Source organism: Drosophila obscura, unplaced genomic scaffold, assembly GCF_018151105.1.
Source record: "Drosophila obscura isolate BZ-5 IFL unplaced genomic scaffold, ASM1815110v1 contig_179, whole genome shotgun sequence".
NCBI classification, from domain to species: Eukaryota; Metazoa; Arthropoda; class Insecta; order Diptera; family Drosophilidae; genus Drosophila; species Drosophila obscura.
The window spans coordinates 2,556,683-2,582,834 of NW_024542766.1; the positions used below are offsets into that span (position 1 = coordinate 2,556,683).

A 26,152-nucleotide genomic window follows, 5' to 3' on the forward strand; every position below is an offset into this window, starting at 1 on the left:
GCTGTAATTTATACTCGTAGTGCCATCGATTGGCATTTTGATGTACCTAGTTTAAATTAATTTTGATTTTGTTTTTTTATTCATTCAGCCATCTTACAGCTAATTTTGTGTATTTTATACATACTCATATAAAAATAGTTCTTCGCTTAGCTTTAAAGATACTCGTATTTTACACTTTCAGCGCATATCCTAGACAACACCCTAACCTAAAACAATATATTGCATGGCCTGTACTGTACGAACTGTACGCTTTGTGATCGATGCACACGATGCCGCCACAAGGATAAGAAGGTAACGTAACCAAATAACCAACAAACTCAGTACATGCTAGATGGTATATATGTACATATACACACATACATATGCATGTAAATATGTACATGTGTACATATATTAAATGGTGTAATGTGTATGTTGTATATGTATGTATGTGTATATCATAGTAATAAAGTTCTTGAGCAGAATATTGACTCCAAAAATAGATTGCAACTGCGTTAAACATTTAAAAATTAAGCAACAATTTCCAAAATACCTACTTAAGCGCTAATCAAAAAAGTATCAAAAAGGTTTCAAGGCATAACAACAATTAAGTAAGTTTCTTCATTTCATTTCTGTATAGCACTTGGTGGGGCATTGGTTCGGGTGTACAGCAAGAGGGGGGCCTGTATATTTGGGGGATGGGTGTGGGGGTTGGGGATTTTGGGTGTGGTTTGATTCCTATTGCATACTGCCTATTGCACCAGTACTGCGATACGATGCAGTTTTATGCACCGTTTCCGCTCAGTAGCCCGTTTCCGGTTCCTGCTTCAGCGTCATGCGACAGGGCTCTGAAACGAACCATGAAAAAACCATCTTCGATTCATGATTCAGATCCAATTTGCTAGTGGACTCACCCATGCCATAGCCAGACGGTGCCGTCAGCAGCTCGGGAGGGCGAATCTTGAGCGGCGTGCGCCGCAGCAGCTCCTCGGCGCTGCTGCCCTCGCTCCGATTGTACTCGTTGAGCGTAATGTCCGCAGGATTGCGCAGGCCCAGCCCGTCGACCGGCGACGTGACCGTTCTTTGGTACGGATGCATGCGCTGGGGACTATGGTTCGGCTGCAGGGATCCCGTCGATCGGCTGCCGTTGTAGTGCTTGACTGCTGCATCCATGTAGGGGCTGTCCTGCTGTTGCTGCTGTTGCTGCTGCTGATGAGACGCATTCTGGAGCTGATGCTGCTGCTGCTGTTGTTGGTGTGACTTGGGGCTGTTCAATGGGGGCGAGATGGCAGCCGGAGCGACAGCCGTGGGCGTGGAGGAGGATGAAGCTGCGGATGCAGCGGCTGCTGCCGTGCTGGCGGTATAGGCCCGGAACGAATCATCATTGTTGGCCTCGATGAGGGCCTGTATGTGCTGCACGTCCAGGTCGAGGGCCTGCGAGGCGGCAATGGTCGCCGAGGCCAGCGTGTCCAGCGTGGAGCTCACTTGGCTGCCATCCAAATTGGTGCCGTGGGTGGGACTCTGATAGTCGTTGGACTGATTGGGTGGCGACAGCGGAAGCGGATTGTCCGCCAGCTCTCCTGTGGAAACGAGAAAATAATCCAAATGAGATTCTGTTTTCGGCTTGAGCTGATTTCTTCAGATAGAACGTACCACCCAGGAGCATCTCCTGCAGCAGGGAATCGATGTGGGCCACGCCAAAGATCTTGGCGAACTGTATTTGCTCGATCATCTGCCAGGTGATGGACTGCAGGACCGGCAAGATGAGCAAGATCTCCCCGAAACGGCCGCGCGACTCGTACTGCCGATCGGATATGTAGTCCTCGAGATTGTTGAGTATCTGGTGGCGCAGCGACTTGATGCGGTGCGGTTCGTTCAGGCCCTTGGCATCTGTGAAAGAAGAGTAGTGGAAATGAAATGGTTACCCATCACGGAGCCAACAAGCGATTCGCTTCTTTATAACTCACTTGGATCGAAGAAGACCAGCGCCTTGATGCAGGCGAACTCCGTGTCGTCGATGCCAATGTCCCGCATTACCGTCACCAGTTCGTCGATGATGCGGGCGCCAATCCGCGATATGTCCAAATTGGGCGACACTCCAGGATCTGTAAAGCACACACAGAGAGAGAGAGAGAGACAGATGTAAGAAATGGTTGGAGTGCAAGCTGGAGTGTGGTTTATCCGTACCTGGACAGTGCCTGGTGATGACACAGTTGTTGCTCAGCAACAGGACGTCCTTCAGGTGCATCGATCGCCGTGAGAGACCCAGGAGCAGGTGCTCGCCGGCATGGGCGCGCAGCAGAGCCACCTGGTCGTCCAGCTGCAGCTCATTGAAGGCCGGTATCTGCTTGGCCCACTCCACGAGGGTGAGCAGCTGTTGCTTCATCGACTCGCAGACATCGTTGATGCTGGCAAACTGCTTGGTCGAGAGATCCTCATTGATGTTCGGCTCCATGGCGGCGCCCGCCTTCGACTGCCGCGACTCGTTCTCCGCCTTCACCAGCGAAATCACAGAGAGCCCATTGCCCGGATCCGGATCATCGTTGGAGGTGCGACGGCAGCTGATCCTGTCCCGCTCGTTCTGCACCGCCTCCTTCTTCATGCCCGCCTTGAAGCACTTCCTCAGGCGGCAGTACCGACACTGGTTCCTCTTGTCCTTGTCCACCACGCAGTTCCGCGAGAACCTGCACGTGTACTGGTGGTTCTTGCGCACGCTCCGCCTGAAGAAACCCTTGCACCCGTCGCAGCTAGAGGCCCCGTAGTGCTTGCCCGTCGCCCGATCACCGCAGATCGCACAGACCGTCGGGGATTGCGTTTGCTGCTGCTGATGCTGGAGCTGTTGCTGCTGACTGGTGGCGCCACCGGCTCCAGCTCCCCCGCTGCTGCTGCCGCCACCGCCGCTGTGGTTGTTGTTGGGCGAGTACACGTTGTTGTTATTGTTGTTGCTGGGGGTACCGCTTCCGGCGCCATTCCCGTTTCCGCTTCCGTTGCACAGCGCAAAGTTCTCGCTGCTCTGGTTGCTGCTGTTGCTCAGGCCCAGCCCCACGCCATTGGGACTGAGGGCGTGGCCAATGGGGCTGTGGGGCTGCGATGCCGGCGGATAGCCAGAGGTCAGAGCATCGGCGTGCATTATATGGCTTTCCGATTCTGCGGAAAGATCAAGGCAGTCGAAAGTTAATACAAAGTCGAGCAGTTTGAAAGAAATTTATCTCAAGTTCTGAGACAGTTTGACATCCATGATTTTCAAAGAATTCTACGACAGTTGGAGAGCCACTTGGACCCACTTCTAGCGCTTGAAACCCCGCTTGCACAGCTTTCAGGGCTACTGAGCTTTCCCATAAATTTACATACTGCGTTTTAAAACATTTTACAGTTTTAGAGAAACTGACTATTAGTTTGAGCTTCGAAGGGTAGGTTTAATACTTAGGATATCCATTCACAATGTACATTTACATTAGTGCTTTCCAAACCTACTATTACGCTGCGAATGAAGTGCAGCTTAAGAGCCACTGTCTACATAGAAGGTAAAAGATTTAACTCTAGTTAGTTGCACAGTTTCAGAGCCATACAGCTATTTGAATATTGAGATTGAGATACATTAAACCCTTCCACTCTACGCAAATTCCTGTCCACAGTTTTCCAGTCGTTGCAATTTCAGTTACAGCAGCACTATGAATATCTTTACATGCAAAAAAGCAATTATACATTTACACACACACACAATTGTACAGTTGTATGTGAGGAGTGTGTGGCAAACGTTTAAGAACAAAAAATAGTTAAAAATTGCAAAAAATAAATCGCGCAATAGCAACAAACAAAAACAATAAAAATTACAACAACAAACACACCGTCACTTGAGGCCGTAATGCTGGCGCTGCTGTCGCGTCTGCGTCGACGTCTTCTGGTCAACGACGGCACTGCCACCGCCACCACCGCCGCCGCCCGCGACTTGCCACGCAACAGAATGCTGCCACCGTTCGAGGCAGCGCGATCGCGACTAGAAATTTTAACTCTACCGGACTTGCGCACCATTTTAGTGCAACTGATTAGTGGAAAACACGACGACAAAAAGCGCTGCGCTCCCCAACGCAAAGCCCCAACGCCGCACACGCCATCGTCGTCGTCACACCATCGTATGTTGTCTCTGCTCCTCAGAGAGGAGAGGCTCAAACAGCGAGAGAGAGAGAGAGAGTCTGCTTGTGTGTGCGTTAATCGACGCTTAAATCAATTCAACTGTGTTTGCATATCGTTTCAGTGTGCAGGTCCTCTCTTTCTTTTGATACCCTTGCAGAGGGTACATTACAGGTGCCTACTGCACAAGAAGATATTCCGATATACCCACATCTGTATATTCTGAGTCAATCAGGTTGGAAACGCCCAGATCAGAGCACTATAACTCCTGAAATTTGTTCATAATCCAGCAGTTAAAATTTACATAGTTATGTGCATGGCTACAATGAAATGATCTGCAAGGGTATCAAACCAATCGGCCACCGTAGATAGCCTTTCTTTCTTTCTTTCCTGTTTTCTCTCTTACACGGAACATTGGGTGGAGAGGGAGAACCAGACTTGGAGCGAGCGGCACAGACAACGCAGAAAGACAAAGATAGAAATTCAACAGCAAACGACGCAGAGGCAGAGACGGTGGCAGAGGCAGCAAATAAACAAATAAATAAATATAAAGAAAAAAAAGCCGGCTTTAATTTGGACATCGTTATGGGTGTGAATGTGTGAGTGCGTGTGTGGAAAACACAACAGAATAAAAATGTATCTAAAACTACGACAACACCGAAGTAAATATACTCTTTCCAATCGATCATTGGCATTACAACTATATGATAACGTGATTCGATTTTGATCATATATCAAAGGAGAGCAGTCTTTCAGCTGAGATACGAGTTTTTTTACAGAAACAGATAAACAGACTGATTGCTATTTTATAGCTGGGGCAAACTTCTGGCCAGAATCATAGTACCTCTGCGTAGAGCTTCAAAATAGACAGCGAGTGAGAGCGCCAGAGAGCGACACGAAAAACGAGAAATACACGACACGAGCAAACCGAATAACAACAAGTAGAAGAAGAAGAAGAAGAAGACAAAAAAGAGGAGAGGCGGTAAATATGTAGTTGCTTTAATAAAAAACAATCAAAATTCTGTATTATTTTAATGCACGCAACAAGTTTGTGCACAGTGGGCCATATACGCCAGATTTTACTCAGAATATTTTCGCTTTTCTAAATTGATGGGTAAACATTTACTTTTTCAATACACTTTTCGCAAATTAGCACTGCGGTTAGAAGATTCCCAGACGGTTAATTGGTTCAACCACCAATCGGTGGTTTCAATTGTCACCTGCACACCCACCACACCCAGCCCTCTCTTCTCACCTGGAAACTCGTCAGAATCAGTCACGTTCAGTATCAATGCGTGGAATAGTGGCGATCACTCGACGCCCACAACCGAAATAAGAGCAGACACGTTAGGGTAAGAGAAGTTTAAGTGAAAACCAAAAACCAACAAGCCCCCAGACGAGCCATTCTTATCGCCTGGTTGGTCTTTTTATCACAAAAATACTAGTTCTGAACACCGCAAAAAGACACAAACAAAAATATGCCTCGCCTCCTATCTTTTTGCACATAAAACTTTCTCGCTATTTCTCACACTCTTTAGCTGCCTCTCTCTCTCTCTCTCTCAATCTCTCTAGTCTCTCTTTCTCTCTCTGCTGTAAGTTTATTTTTCTGCCATGTCATCGTTAGAGCTCAGTTTTTTTCGTAGAGTTGCTGCGTCATCGTTAGTATTGCAAAAATGTTGTTGCTGCTGCTGCTGCTGGCGATGTTTATACTCGAGTGGGGTAATCATAATCTGAGATTAGAAAATATCGGATTTTGAATGTTTTCGAAGGATTCGTTCACTCGCCCTGCCTGTTGCCACAAATAGTGCGGTTTATGGTCGTTCATAAAACGAAAGAACCAAAATATATGTATCTGTGTTGTTCGAATTTCCAAGTACTAGTGTCTCAGCGCTGATAAGAGGCAACAACATTTATGGATGTATGCATCATCGTTAAACACCTGGGTGCCCAAATGAATCAAAAAAAAAAAAAAGAGAACCTGATCTACATATTCATACCCGTGGTATATATTTATATAGAAACAAACGTATTCCTCATAGTATATATATCTACTTATTTGAGCGTGTTGGCTATTCAACTCAATTTGCTTAATTAATTTGCCCCACACAAAATTTGCGGCCAGCGGGCGACGAGCCCCCAAAGCGCCCCAAATAAAGTATAAATAAATAAATCGAGAGAGCGGATCTTCACGCTTCGACGTTAAATTTCATTATTACGGATATGTATGTATGTACATATATTTATCTGCAGAAATACAAGCCTCTGTAAACCCTCATGTTTCTCTTTAATGTTTGGTATACATCTCAAGCGAGTGTTTAAAAGAAAATAAAATTATAATACATTGGCTGGAGAGTAGAATAGACATGTATATCAAATGTATGTATATATGTATGTATATTATAGATACTCGCAAATACTGACATACACACCGAAATATGTATCCAAATATTATTTTTTAGACGCCCATTTGGTCGAACTACGCTAAATTTGTGTTTATTTATAGCCCGAATTGTTTTTGTTTGCTCAAAATAAGTTCTTTTTTTCTTTGGCAACATATACTACATACACACATACATATGTCTGATGGAAATAAAATTCTAGCAATAATGGATACAAAAACCAAAGAAAAACCGGTCACAATTTTAGAAATCCAATTGCTGTGCAAAACTATAGCGAAATTTGTCTATCGGTTGTCAATGATTCTTTCTTCTATTGTGGAAATACCACCACAGTTGTTTAGATATGGGCAGTCCTATCTGGCGTTAAACAAAATGTTGAAAAAATAGCAAAAAGCTTCAAAAAAAAGTTCCGGTCATAATTTTGCGTCCCTTCCCCCCCAATCAAATCCACTCTCGTTAAGTATAATTATATGTCAATAAATAAATTAGTTACCTTAATAATTAGAAAAAATACCGAAAAATTATAGGAAATCGGTTTTTACCCATATGTAGGAACACGTGTGGTGTATTTGTCAACAAATTAGTCACCCGAAAACTGACCAATATTAATTGATAAGAGAACATGGTGAGTTTCCATTATGATGCGATATGAATTATATAAAGAGCAAAGGAGCCTTGAGTGCGCCTGCTACAAGAAGAAACGGAATAGCACACTGCTTATAAGTAATTCAGTGGAATATTTATCGCTATTTTGGAAACGATTCTTATTCATATTTTCCGTTTGATAACAACACTTGATTAATTAACCAAATCTCTTTGGAAATTTTCACTGTACAGATGTGTTGTGTATTTATAGATGATCGTACAGACCCAGGCGGATCTGTTGAGCTTGATCCGAAATATATATTCTATGTATGAGGTCGTAATAAATATAGTAGCAGTACTCTTAATCGTTTGCTGATCTATTAGGTTTGGGGTCGAGCTATTAAATGATTCAATGGCTGAACTAAGTAAATGATTGATTAAGGAAGTCGCACACAGAATCTGGAAAATCTTGAAAATTATAATGCATATTGAATTCCAATGATCGAAGACAGACTGGGAGAGAGCAGCAGTTTAACAAAAGCCTTAATTATTGTTTTGTTTCAGCAGAAATGGTGGAAAGACTAGCATTAGCCACGTACTGCTACATTTGTGTGTAATTTTGAATGCGCCGCTTATCCCCCTGCCCAACTGCCCTCCCACTCCCACTCGCACACCACCACAATCGAATTTTATAAGCTCTTATCGGCGGCAGAGCCTCAATAACGTGCCTAACGGCAAATCGAAGCTCCTGCCTCGCTCCCCAAAGCTGATAGCAGCGGCAAAAAGCTCAATTTGAAATCGAAGCAAAAACAACCCAACATTCGAAATCGAAACCGACATGCGACAATCGCAATTAGCGAAACAGAAGAAAGGAAAGAGAAGAAACCCAAGGAGGAGGGCTAGCAGATGGAGGAAAGTGAGTCAGGCCGAGCGATATGAGGCATTGGTATTATTCATATGGTAGTACCCTCACAAAGGGGTATTAATGTCAACCGAAACATAGAAACTTTCAATCCAAATCGAATGACTATATCCACATCGGAATAGGTGACTGGCTACTTTTGAAGATAATCCAACCAAACTTTACCAGTTGTTGGACAGAGAGACAGACACTAAAATATATTATTTCCCTTCACTAACGATAAACAATAAAATTTTAAATAATAAATAAAATAAAATGATTCGTCGAGGGTAACATACGGTCTTAATTGTGTATCTCGTTGCTGTCCCGCTGTTTGTTTAAATATAAATTGCATGTCAGAGATCAAATTCAGTTGAGATGCAGAATAATGTTAATTGAAAGGTACACATAGAAGTATGTATAGCCATATAATCTTGGCAGTCAGTTGCACAGCTGGCTGCACTCACATCGGTTGCAACACTGTTGATGCTGAGACATCTCGCCAGCTCTGGAGGAACTACATAATATACAATAAACCCTGTGGGGTGTTCGTTCGTATGGTTCGCATGAACTTTGCCAGATTTTAACAGTTTATTGCCAGAGGGCCTCTCTAATCACTGGCGGACGTGCCGATGCGTCTATACTTTCTGGGAAAGTTTATATGCACTTACTTCCCCCCAGTACATACATCATCGGACCCGTCGTCGTCGTTGTGGCTTGGCTCCTCCTGCAAAAGTTTTCTACACTTGAGCACTAATCACTTCGACTCTTAGTATTAGTACTCCAACAAATTGAGTGTTTAATATTCCTGGACTGCAATTAAAACCCCACATTATACCAGACAGATGCTACTGACGCCTTAGCTTATAGCTAAGCAAACAATCTACAATAAATATCGGTTTTATGGATATTACCCGAAAACCCCAAAGGGCCCAACTTTGTAGTTTTCATCGCGTGTGCGCGTAGAAAGGGAAATTCGTGTGTGTGTCTGTCGCTAAGCAAACATTTTTGTGGGCGGAAATTTTGTATGAAATCATGGCAAATACAACAAATACAAATACTAAAACTAACCTTGGATCAATCAGACCAAGGGCAAACGTTGAGCTCATACCCAAAGATGGTACTTACGAAGGGTTTTTTATTGGATGCCATGCGGCGGCAGGCGGCAGGCGGCAGGCGGCATGCATGCCCCACAATCTCACGTCATTCGCACCACTTTGTGAACACTGTTGTGGGGCTGGAGGGATTCAATCATCTCTCTCCATATGAATATCTGGGCGGATGTTTGTGTGAAGCATTAGAAATTGTCAACTGTGTGAAATTTACACAACTTTTTAGTTCGACTGCAGTTTGACTTTTGACTGCAAATATCGGTCGATCAAAAGTTATATCTGTCCGATGACCAGACCATTATGGGGGGGGAGTGGCTTATGCAAATTGGAAATGCCATCATGCGGTTGTGAACTAATATCAAACAAATACGACCGATGTCTATGGTTTGGGCATTTCCAGCAGATCGAATGCGATCATTCGGATAAGTTGGGCTAGGTTATGTCAGCCCAAGAATAGATCTACAAAAAAAGAAAACCCTTATCAGCAAAACTCAAACTTTTCTGCTACATTCACGGGCATTCTCTTTGACTTGTGCGTCTCGAGCATCAATATGGGAACCAGTTGCAGAGCAGAGACGTGCCTGTAGTAGCTCATCGATCATTCGTACGAGAAGCTTTTGCTTTTCAGGTGCCTAGTGGCCGCATGCCGTGATCCAATTATTGTACAGGCGACAGACTATCGTAAAATTCTACGTTTTTTTATTGGCTTTATCATTAGTTTTATGACTAATAATTGCGCTTATATTGTCTATAATTAAAATACTAAAAACGTCGTCTCAATTAAATTGTTATTAACAAAAAGTCAAAGCGGCAAAACAGAACAGAACAGAACACGTTGATGTCAGAGAGCTGGCTGGCTGGACCAATCGTAGTGCCAAACCGAGAGCTTCAACTATTGTATCTAGTACGAGTACGAGTATCTGTATCTGTATCTGTGTCTGTTACGTGCGGCAGCCATCAAATGCTGCTGCTGCTGTTGCTGAAAGTAAAACTTCTCGTTACTCGTACTTAGAATCGAGTCAAGTGTAATTTCCATTAACTATGTTTGTTATGGTCTTGGTGTCCGTCTGGCCTCTTAATTGGGCGCTAACGTGTTTCAGATACATTTGTATCTACAAATGACAGCCCCCAGGCCCCCCCGACGGCAATTAAACAAATCCTCGCCTTGAACTGCGTATCACGACATTTAGAACTTGACTTCGCTAAGCATCCATTTAATTTTCATATGTATATAAAGTCGAGCTCCAAATAAAACCAACTTTGATTTGATCAGCACTTCTATCTATATCTGAATCTTTATCCATGTCTGGGTCAGCTTCCTACCATTTCTCTTCCTATTGCTTTAGCCGGGAATTCGTACAATTCCCTTCAGGGATACTCAACAGCAAGTCACAGTCAACACAGTGGAACAGTGGGAGACTCTTTGCCGCTCAGTGGCTGTTGAAAGTGGCGATAAAAGCTACGATTTCCGAACAATAATTATGATTGTAAGCTAAAGTATTTCAAATAAGACACAGAGAGAGCAGAGAAGGAGATTGTCAGCATGACCCAGCACCAATCTGGGCACGGGACCTACCCCAAAATAATGTGGCATGTTTTGGTACATATACATATATGCATATATGTATATTTGGGGGTATCAGCAATGCCTTTTGGGTTTATAAGTATTGGAAGATCAAAACACTCTTAAGTAGAAATCGTAAGGCATAGAAATATTTATGAGCCTTAAAGAATCACAAAAATAAACCAAAATAAACCTCGATTGTCGTCAATCTATATTTTTCCTTTGTATTTTTCCTTTAGACATATGAAATGCCTATGATTCAGATTGTATTCGAATGAAAGTTATTTTCAAACTATTCGAATGAATTATTAAATAGAATCGAAAGATTATCTCATGAATTCACATGTCGAATTGAGTAATTTAATGGATTAAATCAAAGTTTTATAAATACCAATGATAAATAGCGACAAATATCGTAAAAGTTACCCAATAAGGACACGTGTAGAATAAACTATTTCCAAAGGATTAAATCAGTTCTCTCATACAAAAAAAAAAAATAAACAGATAAATAGATTCTGTTCGTTAATAATGGAGCTTTCGAAGAATTGAAATTGTTTGTCAATTTTTCCACATCGTATCAGTATTTTTAATAAGATTTATGATGACCTACCAATCCTTTGCTTTGATTAACCATAATCTTTATGAGGATAGAGCTCTGCTAGGTGGAAGAAATGTAGCATTAGATCTGCATACATACGTCAGAAAAGCAGCCCTAGTATCTCTTGTCAATCCTAACCCACAAATCCACAATTAAGATATTTTCTTCGGTTTCCCAAACATTTAATTTGGGACTTATCGTCGTTTGATCTTTTGGGGTGTGATTCTTTCAAGTGTCTGGTACTCATAAATCCAACTAAATTTCTCACTTTTATTTTGACAATGCTTAACTATTCGACTGTAGATCGTTGGGAGATCTCAAGTGGTACCTTTCGGCACACATGTACGTAGTTCGTAGAGATATGCATACATTGCTGATATGGTGGCTAGTATTTCCGGTTATATCAGAGTTAGAACCAGTGATTAGTTCTATAAGGCAGCTGAATAATTACAAAAATGAAATTAAGTACACACAACATTTGTCGTTGTCGTTGTCGTTGAAGTTGTTCTCCTCTCTATCGTTTCTGTTGGGTTACGAAGTGCTCATCACCTTGATCGGTGGATAGGATAGGATAGGATAGGTTAGTATAGAGCGTGTAGCTCTCCATAAAGGTATCAATAATTCCATTGTATTGAGAACAGCAATTAACAATTAATCAAAGCATTCGTCTGTGAAAATTCAACGAATTAGTTTATTATTAATTTTTGCTTCGTTTGTTTTTCCGTTGATCGACCCTCTGGCCTCTTGCTCAACTGACCCAATCATCGCTTCACAGAGGCAGAAAGGAAATTGCAAAAAGATTTTGGGTTAGAGATAGAGATGGTTCTTCTATCTGTTGACTGGTAATCACGACACACTTCGAAAAAATGCTGGAATAAACAGGAACATATAATTTAATGTTCATAATCTGGAACTGTACCACCTAAACCAGCAAATGGAAACCCACTTTATAATCGCATACTCGCACAATTCTTGCAAAATAAAAGCAAATTATATAAGTAGTAAAAGTTGGATTGAACGAAGCTTGGAGTACCCTTGAAAAACACCATAAAACATCCCTTTGAATGCACTAGGACTTGTTCTTTCCATACTCTATGGAATAGGCTTTGAATACGCTAAAGAACATCCTTGGAATAGCTTAAGAATTGTAATTAAATTCTAAGTACTACGACAAATATTTAATACACAATTTTACTGATGACAATGTGCATCCCTTACCATACACCAAACTAAGAGCATCCAAAATAAAAGGACAATCGTAGGGATAGCTTATTGAAAAGACATCTATGCAGAAAATAAGATGAACAGAAAATCGATTCTTGTGCTGAAATTCACTGGGTAAAATGTTCTGCTGCTAAAATCCTTTAATCTCTGCCTTGGTCAACACTCTGCATAATCCAGTGGTACCCTCTATAAGGGTATACTCGTTAAATCTAACATTCTACAACGCAAATTGCCCAATTCTGTTGTTTTTTTTTTTCTGTTTGCTGGTTTGTGGCTCTTTCTTCTTTGCTGTTGATGGAAGGAATAGGAATCTTATCGTCTCTCGGATGCACAACAATGGCACACAAGGGAATCATAATCGTTGATAAGCATTGCAATAAAGTTGTTTTTATTGTTCGCGGGGATCTGATAAAGGCACCTCTCTGATAAACACACAAAAATGGTCTCCGCAATCAAATGAAAGGCTTGCGCATGCATAATACTCTCACTTATCTGATGTGTCAGATAGATAGATAGATAGAGCCACACATCGGGAGGATGAGCCAGAGGATTGCATTCAAACGGATGTTGAGATGGGAGGATCTGCGCATATTGGGTATCGCCTGATTTTGGCTACAAATTGTTTTCCATGTTGTCATGGACGAAATTAAATGTATCTTATCAGAGAGCCATTCAAATCAGAAACGATTACAAAACATTGCCCACTCCCGACTTGCGGATACCCTCCCAGAATTTACTTAATATTCCGAGTGGCATCGATTAGATCCTAAAAGAACTTCACTTAATTTTCTGTGGCCCTTGAAACAGTAGCAAATTATGAGATTCCCACATGGGCACGGTTTTTATATACCCCACTTGGGGGGAGTTTTTATGAACCAGAAACACTTTTCACCATGACTCGGCGGAAGTTTAAAGTGGTGCCTAGTTGGGAATCCTAATTAATCTTAGCCATGATATGTTTTTCGTTAATACATATTATCTACTGCATACAAACATTTTCCTGTCAACTTTCTCTCACCTCCGGAATTTGGGGTTTGGAGTGCCAAAATGTTTGAGGATTTCAATAGATTTTAAATCAAATTCGTTCGAGCAGATACGAGTATTTATATATGTTTAAAGAAATGGATTGGAACAGGAATATTCGGCCTTTACACATTCTATACCCTACTGCAGACATTTGGGGATTTATAAAAGGCATCAAATAATTCCGCTAAGCAAATCCTTGAGGCTGCAATCTTTACTAAAAATTAATAAGTGGAAAATATATCCACCCACCCAATTCCCCGACTTGTACGTATTTGTACGATTCTACAAACAAAATCTTATCCGTGGAAACATTCGACAGTTCTCTCCCAACCATACCCCCTCATTGAATTGGAATTCCTCACCAGTTTCGCACCACCTGACACCCACACTCACCCATCATGTGCAGGAGGTTCTCCTCCAGGAGGAAGGCATCGTCGTAGCTGGAATTGGTCAGATTCTCCGTTTTCATGTTCAGTAAACTGGGCAACATTGAGGCATACATTTAGGTGGCGTTAATCTTTTCGTTTCTCTGGGCTTTCAGAATAGATTGCAGTACAACCAACCGATTAGGGGATTGAGAAGCGTTTTGGGGCGACAAAAGAGGTAAATATTTGAAAGTCCTTCACACTCTTTTGCAAATTGATTTTTTTCACAAATTTAGTTTGTTGCTGTTGCTGTTGTTGTTGTTGTTGTTGCTGCGGCTCTTTGGTGTTTTGCTGGTGCACATTTTTTTTTAATATTTTTTTTTTTTGTGATAATTTTTCGTAGTTGTTGGGTTTATTTTTACGCGGTGTTTGGTGTTTTTGCTGTCGCCTTTTTTTTGCAGCTAAGGTGAGGGGCCATAGACACACTTAAGTAAAGTTAAATATTTGCAAAAATTAAAACCGAAAAAATAGCTGAAGCGATGAGAAAGTTTAAGGAGAATTTAAGACCGCAGCACAATACACTGGTAGGGAAACACCGACGGCAATTGCTTCGCTACGATACGATACGATACGATATTTACATATGTGCAGACGGAGGAGTGTGGACGGCAGGCAGGCAGGCCGGGCGGCGGTGCATAAATAAATAATGCAAAAAACGATCGACGATAAAAATGTTGGCAATGGCAAAACAGAAAAAGGAATATCACAGTCCTTTCGTCTAGGTGTTCACTCCTTCCTTCTCTCTATATTGTATATTTTTGTAAGCCTCGAAATCTACCGGCGTTTCTCAGTGGAGCAGGAGGTGGAGGTGCCTCTGCGGGCTGTATGTATTATTACCGCCTAGTGCAAAACACTGACTAAACCTCAAATAATGTTCTCAACACGTACTAACTGTCTTAATATTATTTGTTGTAGATATAGAAGCCGACGCCAGCGACACTGACACCGACACCGACACCAACACCGACCCATCGACGAAGCCAGCGGCGACAACGAAAGCTCCAGAGAGACGACGGACGAGGAGACGATCAACAGGGCGGGGGAGGGGTAATGCTCGGCGGTGTCGCTCACTCGGTCGAGTCGCTCTGCGGGCCCGCGCCACCGATGTTCGTATAAACTTTAATAAATATTATTACTACTACTATGCCTCTGTCGCTGTCGCTGTCGCTGCTGCTGTTGCTGCTGCTGCTGCTGTTGTATTACCTGCTGCACTCGGACGCACTCGTACTCGTCGTCTTGGCAAAATATTGTTAACAGTTAACAGTTGATACAACAGTTCGGATCGGATCGGATCGGCGGTTGCTTTCGCGCCTCGGATCATTTCGGATCGCTGCTGCTGCTTCGTACCCTCCTCTTATCGGCGGAGATTAAGCGCTCCCATACGACTGCTACATAGATGTACATATACATACATACATACATACATATAATTCAAATTGTTTAATGGCCCACTAAATGTACACATACACATATAAAGCCGTATCTGTATATGTATATAGAACGCGTATATTTGTCTGTGGCTTTGTATGTTTTTGAGCTTTCATTAAAATAAATATAGTTTATATTTCTTGTTTTTCTTTTTCGACAGTTTTCAAAGATTGCAAAGAGTTGAAGCACTTCAGCAATAGGAAATCTCAAACATAATCGGGGATTATCGGAAGGGGTGAGGCGTGGAGACAAAATGAAGAGAGAATTAAGGGAGCATTTAATGAGAAATAAATACATAATTAAGTGGAGATACACTCTCTGTAGATATGGCATGAAGTGATGTTGTACATCAACTCAATTTCAGAAGCAGAAACACAGGAAACTGTTCGGAAATTCTATACTATATATTGGTTTTTTTTTTTTTTTTTATCAAAATTATATGACTATTCTTTGGGATAGTATAGAATATTATTTGGGATTAGTAATAAAAATAGTAGTCAAAAATTCAAAAATTCCATGCCATTAAATTTAGAATATTTATTCCTTTTCTTATTGAATCCCTTTTAGAGATTATTTTTTGCTTGTAAAACTCTCTCGTTCTCTCAGCTGTGAATAAACGCTTAGCTATCCATAACTGGTGTAGTCATCCCTTTGGATTTCCTTCTCCTGGAAATCCATTTTCCACGAGCACTTGCTTCTCGCGGTCTCCTAGAAAAGCATTTTTCCTACGTATTTCTACGTATTTGTAGATCACTTCACTTTCAGCTTGACACACACAACAGTCGGGTGGCTCTCCGTCTGGTATCTGCTGCTCCGTATAGCCAGGCCAGGGCGCTGCTTATCAAAACCGGAGCTGCAGCCTCGCCGCCACAGACAGCGTTAGACAGAGACAGGGACAGAGACAGGGACTGAGACAGGGACTGAGACTGAGACAGAGACAAGGGACATGAGACAGGCAGCGAAAGAGAAAGATAGATAGATGCCAGTAGAAACAGCGGAGCAGCCACTTGTCGTATAATAGGTCGCTGTTGATATTATTGTTGATATATATACATATATACATACATATATAATATGCAGTATCTTTGGTTGTGTCGATTAGTAAGCAAGCGCCTTAAGCTGGGGCAGGCTAAGCCGTTCAAGGCACCCCGCTCTTATCAGCAGTCGAGCAGAGAATTGTGTTGCATGTAACGGAACGCGGATCTCCAGAGAATTCCCCCATATATGTATGTAGATCGGATAGATGAATAGGCTGCCCGAAAGCTCTTTAAGTGCATTGTTTTGGTTTTGAATCTGATTCAATTGAATATAATTTTTCGTTCCCTCTCTCTCTCTCTCTCTCTCTCTCTGTCTGTGACATTATTGCCATCTCTTTTGCATGCACAATCGCAGATTCTCTGCCATTCCACTGTACTCGTACTCGTACTCGTACTTTATACGGCGGAATTTCTGTGACGAAACAGAGCTCCACCCCATCCACACCAGTAGCCGCCTGTGCACACTCGTTCGTTCGCATTTCGAATGCCCGCCGATTGGCGTCATTGTCAACATGCACCATCATCATTATCGTCATCATCATCATCGTCATCATCGCCATCGTCATCGTCATCATTGCGGAAACGTGATGGAATTATGGGGGCATGGTAGTGTGAGATTCTTACACCACACGGCACCTGCACTACACACGGAATAACCCTTTAGCGGATCAATTTAAAGGCAAAAGAATTTGAAGCACAGAAACATTAATGATCCTCTGACAGAGTGTGAATCGTACTTAGCTGACTTTTAAGCAGATTTCTCTTGCAGTTTCCCCTACAATTGAATCTCTCCAAAGACTCCAACGATAAAATATTGTATATCTCTACTTCTCCCACTTACTTCACTTTGCAGGTTACCTCCAATTAAAGGATCACTCTGAACTTAAGTCAAGAAATATGTAATATTTAATGATCTCTTAAATGATCTTTTTTAGAATTTAACTCTGGCACATTCCAAGCAAACCTGTGGTGGCTTTTTCTCACAGTTTCCTCTTACAGAGTTCTTCAGAGTGTTTTCTTTTATTTCTCATTGAGATCAATCTTTCTTATATATATGTATATCTCTCTCTCATCTGCACTCCGCATTTCTCTCACACTCTCTGGTGTCGTGATTCTTTCGCATGGCCTCTGTTCTGCCAGAATGCAAAACATCAGCCAGATGACAATTATCCCAACCCCCTTTCCATATGGGGCGGTTGAGTGATTGCATTAATTGCACTTACAAAATGTTTCGCCCCCAGATACATATACACATACACATAAATAAACATGCATATGTACATATATCCCTTATCTGTGCTCTGCTTGTGGAGACATACGATCGTTATATGACGCATATGTTTTGGTTTGAAAGCACACCGATGATCCGCACCGATCAGAACTATCATCAATCCATTGTGCTTGCTGTGAATGAATGAATGGAATGAATCACTCATATAATAATCCGAATTTGACTCCAAATCGGAGAGGAGTATGAGGAGTGCTACTGCTACAGCTACTTTATTTATCTGAGTGATACACACGTTTCCTGCATGGGGTGTGGTGTGTAAGAAAGGAAAAACTAGCATTAAAATAAAATGCATGTCATGTTCAGGGCTGTTGATGGCTGTCGCTTTTCCCCGGCCGAAACACACACACACACACACACACACATTGTGTGTGTATGCCCCTTTGGGGGCCCCTTTCCAGATTGCCATTTCCAGAGAATTATGGAAAAATTAGCCAAGCAAAGTCAAGCCAAGCCAAACATCTCCTTCTCTCGACTGTCTCTCTGTCTCTGTGTCGCTGCCTCGTTCGTTTTCTTGGGGAATTCGTTAAGTGAATATTGTGCGAAAATTTAATATTTTATTTGCATACATTTTTATAGAGAGACAACACAGCAGGCACAGGCAGCAGCACTCTTGTGTGAGTATGGGATGCACATGTGATTTGCATGTGTTGTTCGTCATCGTTGTTCATGATCATGATCATTCATTGTTGTGCTGTGTCTTTTCTGCTGACTGTGACATGAATGCAACGCAACGATGATGATGATTACGATACGATGACGATGATGATTATGATACTCATAATGTTTGACTGCAATTTACTATTTACACTTCATTTAGCGGCGACAACTTTAAGTGAAATGTGTCCACATGGCGGCTGAGTAGTTTGCCTCGTACCGGCAGTCCCTCTACTCAGCCTCTCCAGCCTCTCTGCTGCATCCGTGAGATCTCAGTGAGATCTCCTGCGTGAAACAATAAGAAAGCATCGCAATTGAATAGTAGTAGGGCTTGCCGGCTGGCTGGCTGGCTTTGACTAATTGAAAAATTAGCTCAAGTGTGAGGATAGTCGAGCAAGTGGCTTGTGTTGTTGTGTAAGGAGCAAACCCACCCTACCCCCCCTCAGACACTTGAGACAGCAAGAAGCTTTTCCTATTGCGAAGCTTCTCTTTAAGCGCCCATTTGGGTAATACTCGTAGTACGAGTAGTACGACTTGAGTTCTAGAGTTTTACATAAGCCCAAGGAACGGCACGACACGGCAGCTGTCTGGAGTATTTTGAATAAAGTTTCAAATGCTTAAAATTATGATTTTAGTCTGCATCACATTCATAGTATAATCGTACATTAATAAATTACTTAAGGTGTGCTTTGGCGCTGTTTAATCCGTACAAATATGGGCATACAATTCAGTGAGCTATCATCAAAATATATGCAACATTTATATAAAATCAAATGGGTAAATAAATTTCTGTGTACTCATAAGGTTTATATCCATATGAAAGTATCCCCATTCTATGGCCAATAAATATCAATGGCCCCCAAAACACCAAGATGTCAACACAAAGAGTGCGATTATGGCCAGTGGTACACGTATGTGGTATCCAACGTTATCTGTAGATATGCCTTTTGGTATTGTGAAACCCTTCAAGACACATATTTCTATATAGTTTATGCACACACGGAGCTGACGCAAGGCAAGGCAAGGCCCCCCTTTTAATTATCTTTATGGAAATTAATAAATGTCTGAAGCGGCGGATATCAGTTGGAAAATACTACAATAAGAAGTAGAAAATAAACTAGAAATAGAAATAGAAAATAAATCGGAAATATGGGTTATTTCCTAAATATGTCTGCCCCGTTCATCTAGCATCTAGATATCGTGCAGTAATACTTTTTTTTAATTATAAAAAAAGCTCGAACCAAAACAAAAAAGAAAACAAAACAAAAACAAAAAACTCAATGAACCGAAAGACCCGCCGCCACACACCCCACCCCGAAGAGAGCAGCCAAAGCGTAGGCAAAATGCAAATCGTTTGGAGTTCGCGTCTGGGCGATAACCTCTCCCCACCCCCCCTATACATACAATATATATATTATATCAGCCGAACCATCCGAATCTTAATCCAGGGATATACATATATATGTGTGTGTGTGTGTGGGGAGAGGCGATCGGTCTGGTCTGGTCTGTTCTGGTCTGTCTGTCTGTCCCTCAGTTGATATGGGGCCTCTGATCCGTACCGTACCGTACCGTACCCCTTCTATGCATAATGCGAGAGCCCCACAGGAGCCTCAACACCTTCGTCTGCTTGTCTTGGAAAAATCCAAATTAAATACGAAATGAGAGAACGAACGAACCCCTTTCGTCATGTCATCCAGCGACTAAGGTGACACTAGTCAGAGCTTCAGGTACTACAGCCCAGCCCAGCCCAGCCCAGCCCAGCCCAGAGGGGCCTCCCGGCCGGTGTGATCGTCGTCGTCGCTGTTGTGTCTCTATAAATATTCAACGAGTAAAAGCGTTGAGGCTGACGGACACTTGGGGGATTGGGGATTGGGGCTTGGGGCTTGGGGCTCTCGGTGCTTGTTGTGTTTGCTGTTGCGCATATTTAACCCTTGGGTTAAGTTAAACATTACGATTACGTTTTACTTCGCTTAATTTTGTGCGCGTTTTCCCCATGGTTTTCCATACACCTCACATCACATCACGGCACAGCCCAGACTCTTACTTTTACAATAATTCATGGAAGTTCTTTTGGGGGTTTCGGTTTTTGTTTCTGTTTCTGTTTCGATTGCAACTCCCTGAATAGAGCAACAGAGTGGCAGCAGCAGCAGCAGCAACAAGTTTGTTCCTAATCAATACAAAAATTATAAACATTTATAATGATTGCAGGCCGAGGCTTATCGGTATTCGAAAAGCGGCTCGGCTCTTATCAATGCCATAAGCGCTCTATTTTTTATTTTTATAATTTACCTTCTAGCCAACGAGCCACACTTTTGGCTGCCACACGTGGCACGTGTTTGCCCACAGCAAAAGGTGTGCCGCACCATCTTGCACCTTGAACAGTTGTTATTTCAGTTTATGGCAGCCTCAAAACTGATTTGAAAATCATTTCTAAATCGTAAATATAATCTGAATTGGCAGTGGAAATCATATTCGGCTGATTTTATGCGGCATGCGAATTATTCAACGACAATCAGAAATAAATTATGGAATTAATAGGGGTCAAAAAGGGTCTTTAGTTCTACAGCCTTTATATTTTATAAGAGAATATTCTTCCATATGATGAATGGCGAATGATGCTCATTCACTGTATAAATATTCCATAAACGAACGGATACAAAAAGAGACTAGGGATCAACTGAGCGTGTGGAGATCAGGAGATGATTCTGTGGTATGTATAACAGAACTTGGAGGAACCGCACAGAGATGATTTTTTTCAAATATTTTAATTGAAGCTGATAATGATATACTTCAAAGACTTGCAAAAATTAGCTCAGAAAAAAAATAAATATGAACAACATTCGGCGGGCACATTAGTGCCAGGAAATATTCGTAGTCCGTTTGGGTAAGCCCCTATAAATTATTTCAGACCAAAATTCGATACTTTGGGTACAGTCTGATGGTTTTCTCAAGATCAATTAATAGGCAATGAAAATATGACTTAAAATATACCCTTAGAAAGAAGTCAGAGTAATATTTCACTTACCAGATTCATGCAGCTCGTGCTCCATTTCCTCCACCTTGTTGATCTTCAATAGCTGCTGTCCATCGGTGACCCTCAGATCCTGTGGATGCTTCATTATATGGTTTGGGCTATGGCTATGGCTATGGTTATGGTTATGCGTGTAAGTTAGACCCAATCACATAGTCATAGAGTAATGCCCCGCAATCTGCAAGTGGAAGGAAGAAGACTGTCATATATCAATCGTTTCACCATGGCGCGGACTAAACCAACAGAACGAATCGTCTAAATTAAAGTAAACGCAAGCGAAGTATATCCGTTTGTAGATCTATAAATATTACACACATTGTAGGTGTTAAACAAGTCGAGTGCCTGACAACCAAACGCCTCACATTACAAGCCCCATTGCGGGCGGGGGTCATTGGGTTTACGATCCCATATCAGTGATATGACAGACCCACCTGCCCAGAGGCCCAGCGCACACCACACACCGAGAGCCCTCTTTATGGCCACTGTGGGCCATAAACCAAAGCCAGCTACAGTTCCCTCTGCAGACATTACGTGTGGTGTACACTGTACAGACTGCCAAACAGCAAAAAATACCCCCTAATCATAATCTTCAGTGGTTTATTGAGTGGCGGAGTCGCAGATAAAATACTCACATAGCGCTACGATAAGTTCTGCAAAAAAAAAAATGTTCTACTCAGAAATACGCATAGGTAAAAATTCGCTCTTCTCTCGCTCGATAATGTTGCTGATTATCAGGCATTTATTGTTTCATTTGGCGCTTTCGCTCTCGAGTGGCAGAACAGCCGATAAGCCTCCCAGAGCCGTCTCTCTATGTCTCTCTCTCTCTCTCTCTCGCCCCATGCCGCTCTTATCATGCCACTGGCGCTGACGCAGAGACCAGACCCCCCTCGTACGCCTGGTTGTCACCTTTGAACGCTCGTGACTGTCGCGAGCCGATCCATGGGGAGCCACAGAGGGCCCACAGCGTCGGTCGGCTGTTATTTGATGCAAAATTGTAGATTATTTATCACTTTCACTGTCGTCCGTGTGGATGTTGCAGATAAGCTGGGGCACGGCTGGGCCTGGGGGTGGATGAGATGGGTATGGCCAATTATCCAGTAATCTGCAATGTTCGCATCGTTTTTTATTTACATTACTCTTGGGGATTACGGGGACTTCAGTTGATAGATAGTCTCGTTCTACTCTTAAGAACTGTTGATATGTTGATAAAATTCCACGTATAGAATAGGCAAAAAAGGGACAAGTGTAACGGACAGCTCAAAAAAGGGTAACATACGGGAAGAGTATAAAACAGGCAGCAGAAAAAGATTCACTGACATTAATCTCACTTATCATTACATTACCTTTAAGCAAAAACACCTTGCCACCTTCAAAATCTCATATTTAATATCAAAAATTCTCACAGTTCCCCTTGGGATTAAACTTCAACTGTGACTTCAGTCGAAACATTCCAGCACACTCATTACAATACACAACATCTTCGGTTACAGTTCTAATTTTGTTTTGCAGGGAATACAAAAAATTCTCCTCTAGAATATTTTATATAAATACAAAAATTCGAAATCCAAAGATCTGGCAATGTGTTCACGGGATCCGGCCTCGAATCAGTTGATCGACTACAAGACCAATGATTCGGAGGTGCAGAAGGAGTGCACCACAGCCAGCGGTACGCCGGTGGGTGTGAAGGATGCCATCATGACGGTGGGGCCGCGGGGACCCGCACTGCTGCAGGACTTTGTCTACCTGGACGAGGTGATGCACTTTGACACGGAGCGCATACCGGAGCGTGTGGCCTATGCGAAGGGTGCGGGCGCCTTTGGCTACTTCGAGTGCACCCACGACATCACCCGGTTCTGTGCGTGCTCGCTGTTCGAGAAGGTCAGGAAGCGCACAGCCATAGCCATGCGGTTCTCGGTGGCCTGCGGAGAGAGCGGCTCGGCGGACACCGTTCGGGAGCAGCGTGGCTTCGCCGTCAAGTTCTACACGGACGACGGCATCTGGGACATTGTGGGCTGCAACATGCCCGTCTATTACGTGCGCGATCCTTCGCTCTTTCCCAGCCTGATCCACGCCCAGAAGCGGAATCCACAGACCCATCTCCGGGACGCCGACATGTTCTGGGACTTCATGACGCTCCGTCCCGAGACGCTGCACGCCCTGCTGATGTACTTCAGCGATCGGGGCACACCCGATGGCTACCGCCATATGCACGGCTATGGGGCTCACACCTATCGCATGGTGAACCCGAACGGAGAGACCTTCTACGTGAAGTTCCACTTCAAGACGGATCAGGGCATCAAGAACCTGGACGGACGCCGCTGCTCCGAGCTGATGGCCCACGATCCGGACTACTCCATCCGGGATCTGTACAACTCGATCAAGAAGGGCAACTATCCCAGCTGGACCATGTACATCCAGGTAATGCTCAACGAGGAGGCCAAGAAGAGCCGCTTCAATCCCTTCGACGTGACCAAGGTGTGGCCCCAGAAGGACTTCCCCCTGCTGCCGGTGGGCAAGCTCGTGCTCGACCGCAATCCCACCAATTACTTCACGGAGGTCGAACAGCTGGCCTTCAGTCCGGCCCACATGATTCCTGGCATCGAACCCTCGCCGGACAAGATGCTGCAGGGGCGTCTCTTCGCCTACGGCGACACCCAGCGCCATCGTTTGGGCGTCAACTACATGCAGATTCCCGTCAACTGTCCGTATCGTGTGCACGTGAAGAACTTCCAGCGGGACGGGTGCATGACGGTCACCGACAACCAGGACGGCGCCCCCAATTACTTCCCCAACTCGTTCTGCGGCCCCAAGGAGAGCTCCCGGGCTCTGGCCCTGCAGACCTGCTGCCCCATTTCGGGCGATGTCTACCGCTACATGAGCGGCGACACTGAGGATAACTTCAGTCAGGTCACAGACTTCTGGACGTACACCCTGGACAACTGCGGCCGGAAGCGGCTCATCCGTAACCTGTCGGAGCATCTGTGCGAGGCCAGCCAGTTCCTGCAGGAGCGTGCCGTCAAGCTCTTCACGATGGTCCACTCGGACTTTGGTCGCCTGATGACCGAGGCCCTGAACACGGCCAGGATCTCAAAGTTCTAACTGCTGTTTCATACATCTATATCCACATATATCCAATAAATGTTTATTGCCACAGAATTTGTGGCTCCTTTTTCCTTCTTTTGGAGTAATCCTTCAAGCTGTTTCCATTGCATACTTTTGGGCCTGGCTGAAAGGCCTGGAAAAACCTTGCTTGGAATGTTGGCTGGAATGTTTATGCATAGGGGAATGGAATATAGTAATATCTCTGTCTCTCTTATCTGGTTACCCAACAAATCTGATCTGCTTGCAGTGCTTATCCAACCCGAGTGATTATTTCCACCACCCACACACAACACAAACACACACACACAAACACACCCATAAGCCATAAGCCATCAGCCATCGAGATGAGATCTGTCATTAGCTTGCCGCTCTGTTTACATGCGATCCACGTGGCCCACAGGTTTCCATGGTTGAATGCCTGCACAAAGCTACTACTACTCGTACTATCTATACATCTGTCTGTGTACAGTGCGTTACAGGGATTTAATGCTCAGCTTGCAAGTCAATTGAGACGAATGGCCTTCGATCTACGAGCATATTTAATTGATTCAAATATCCAATAAATGAAAATAGGTAATTTTTTTTGTATATTTTAGTTTACTTCACTTTCTAAAAAATGTCCTTTATGTTTCAAAAAAAGTTAAAAAAATATTATCTTAGTTATATTCATTTTTTTCACTGTCCTAAGACTTTTCGCTGAAATTAACCTTCAAATTCCCTCTATTTATAAACTATAAAATATATATTTTTTCAAACTGTCGCGTGCCACATGACGTATATGACATGTTCGGATGATTGTAGCCTCCATATCTGCTCCCTACACCCACACGTAACCCTGAACCGCACTGTAGCCCCGTATGGCTGAATGATTCTCCCCTTAGTTCGCCGCCGATTTATTTAACCAAAATGCTTATAAACGCTTGGCAAATAGGCGACAGCAAAAAAATATTTGTAAAGATTCCTCCTACTAACGGGTTAAGTGACTTGCGCTAAGAATGACAAAAACTTACTTAAAGCTCTGCTCTCCTGCTCGCTGTCACTCTCTCTCTCTCTCGCTGTGAGTCGGTCAGACAGAGTTCGTTCTAACTGGCGTTGTAGTTGTATGTAACTGTTGTTGTTTGTGTTGTTGCTGCTGCTGGCGCTGCTGCTGGGCTTTTATCAGCTTTTGTTGGCGTTGTTGTTGTTGTTGTCGGTGCGCTGCTTTTGAGCGCATGAATGAAAGCGAAACAGACGTGAGAGACCAGACCCAGACGCACACTTGTTGATTTCTTTATATGATTCGGATTCAGTTGCTCGTTATAATTAAAGTCGCTGCCGGGTATGATTTTTTTTTTGTTTTTGTTTGTATTATTATTTTTGATTTTGTTTAACTTTTATTGTTGTTGTCTGGCTTTTGGCACTCAAATTTTAATTTTTTTTTATTACACTTTTACACTGTTTGCTGTTTTGGCTACCGCTGCTGCTGTTTCAATGGATATGGCTGTGTGATATTCATCTCTGGCGCGTTAATTAAAACCCGGAGAAAGAGCAGAAGGAGGAGGATTGCACACACACACACTTGTAGGAGAGTGATTTGGTTCCAGTTGTATAACTGTATAACTGGGGCCGCACTGCATATTCATTTATATCAATCAAACGGCGAAAATATGTACTTTAATATTTGTT

At 43.0% G+C, this 26,152-nt stretch overlaps 2 protein-coding genes and 1 long non-coding RNA gene across 7 annotated transcripts; 2 read left to right on the forward strand and 1 right to left on the reverse strand.

The window, feature by feature from the left end:
- Nucleotides 1-35: 35 nt before the first annotated feature.
- On the reverse strand, nt 36-25,878 carry LOC111075431 (transcription factor HNF-4 homolog). 3 transcript variants are annotated; one of them, XM_022368729.2, is made up of 7 exons: nt 25,498-25,878; nt 21,380-21,563; nt 2,167-3,126; nt 1,947-2,084; nt 1,633-1,869; nt 894-1,559; nt 46-827 (listed from the first exon to the last, which is right to left on the reverse strand). In XM_022368729.2, the coding sequence occupies exons 2-7, from the start codon at nt 21,471-21,473 to the stop codon at nt 781-783; spliced, it is 2,142 nt and encodes a 713-aa protein (XP_022224421.2). In that variant the 5' UTR covers nt 21,474-21,563; nt 25,498-25,878; the 3' UTR covers nt 46-780. The 3 variants fall into 3 exon arrangements, with proteins under 3 accessions (XP_022224419.2, XP_022224420.2, XP_022224421.2); XM_022368727.2 differs by lacking the exons at nt 21,380-21,563; nt 25,498-25,878 and adding an exon at nt 3,828-4,026 and having other exon boundaries at nt 36-827; XM_022368728.2 differs by lacking the exons at nt 21,380-21,563; nt 25,498-25,878 and adding an exon at nt 13,913-14,202 and having other exon boundaries at nt 42-827.
- On the forward strand, nt 5,074-15,924 carry LOC111075437. 3 transcript variants are annotated; one of them, XR_005967612.1, is made up of 3 exons: nt 14,562-14,767; nt 14,860-15,342; nt 15,533-15,924. It is a non-coding gene; the product is annotated as an uncharacterized LOC111075437 (long non-coding RNA). The 3 variants fall into 3 exon arrangements; XR_005967611.1 differs by lacking the exons at nt 14,562-14,767; nt 15,533-15,924 and adding an exon at nt 5,074-5,462 and having other exon boundaries at nt 14,860-15,511; XR_005967610.1 differs by lacking the exon at nt 15,533-15,924 and having other exon boundaries at nt 14,860-15,511.
- On the forward strand, nt 22,841-24,558 carry LOC111075434 (catalase). The gene has a single exon (XM_022368731.2). It carries the CDS (start codon nt 22,964-22,966, stop codon nt 24,482-24,484), a length of 1,521 nt encoding a protein of 506 aa, XP_022224423.2. The 5' UTR covers nt 22,841-22,963; the 3' UTR covers nt 24,485-24,558.
- Nucleotides 25,879-26,152: the final 274 nt, after the last annotated feature.

What these genes read in the sequence shown, in the direction of transcription:
- LOC111075431 (XM_022368727.2), bottom strand. Translation starts at nt 4,011, where the DNA reads ATGGTGCGCAAGTCCGGTAGAGTTAAAATTTCTAGTCGCGATCGCGCT. An exon ending in CATTACGGCCTCAAGTGACG is followed by an intron (nt 3,127 to 3,827) that starts GTGTGTTTGTTG and finishes ATCTTTCCGCAG; the next exon opens with AATCGGAAAGCCATATAATG. An exon ending in GCTGGTCTTCTTCGATCCAA is followed by an intron (nt 1,870 to 1,946) that starts GTGAGTTATAAA and finishes CTTCTTTCACAG; the next exon opens with ATGCCAAGGGCCTGAACGAA.
- LOC111075434 (XM_022368731.2), top strand. Translation starts at nt 22,964, where the DNA reads ATGTGTTCACGGGATCCGGCCTCGAATCAGTTGATCGACTACAAGACC.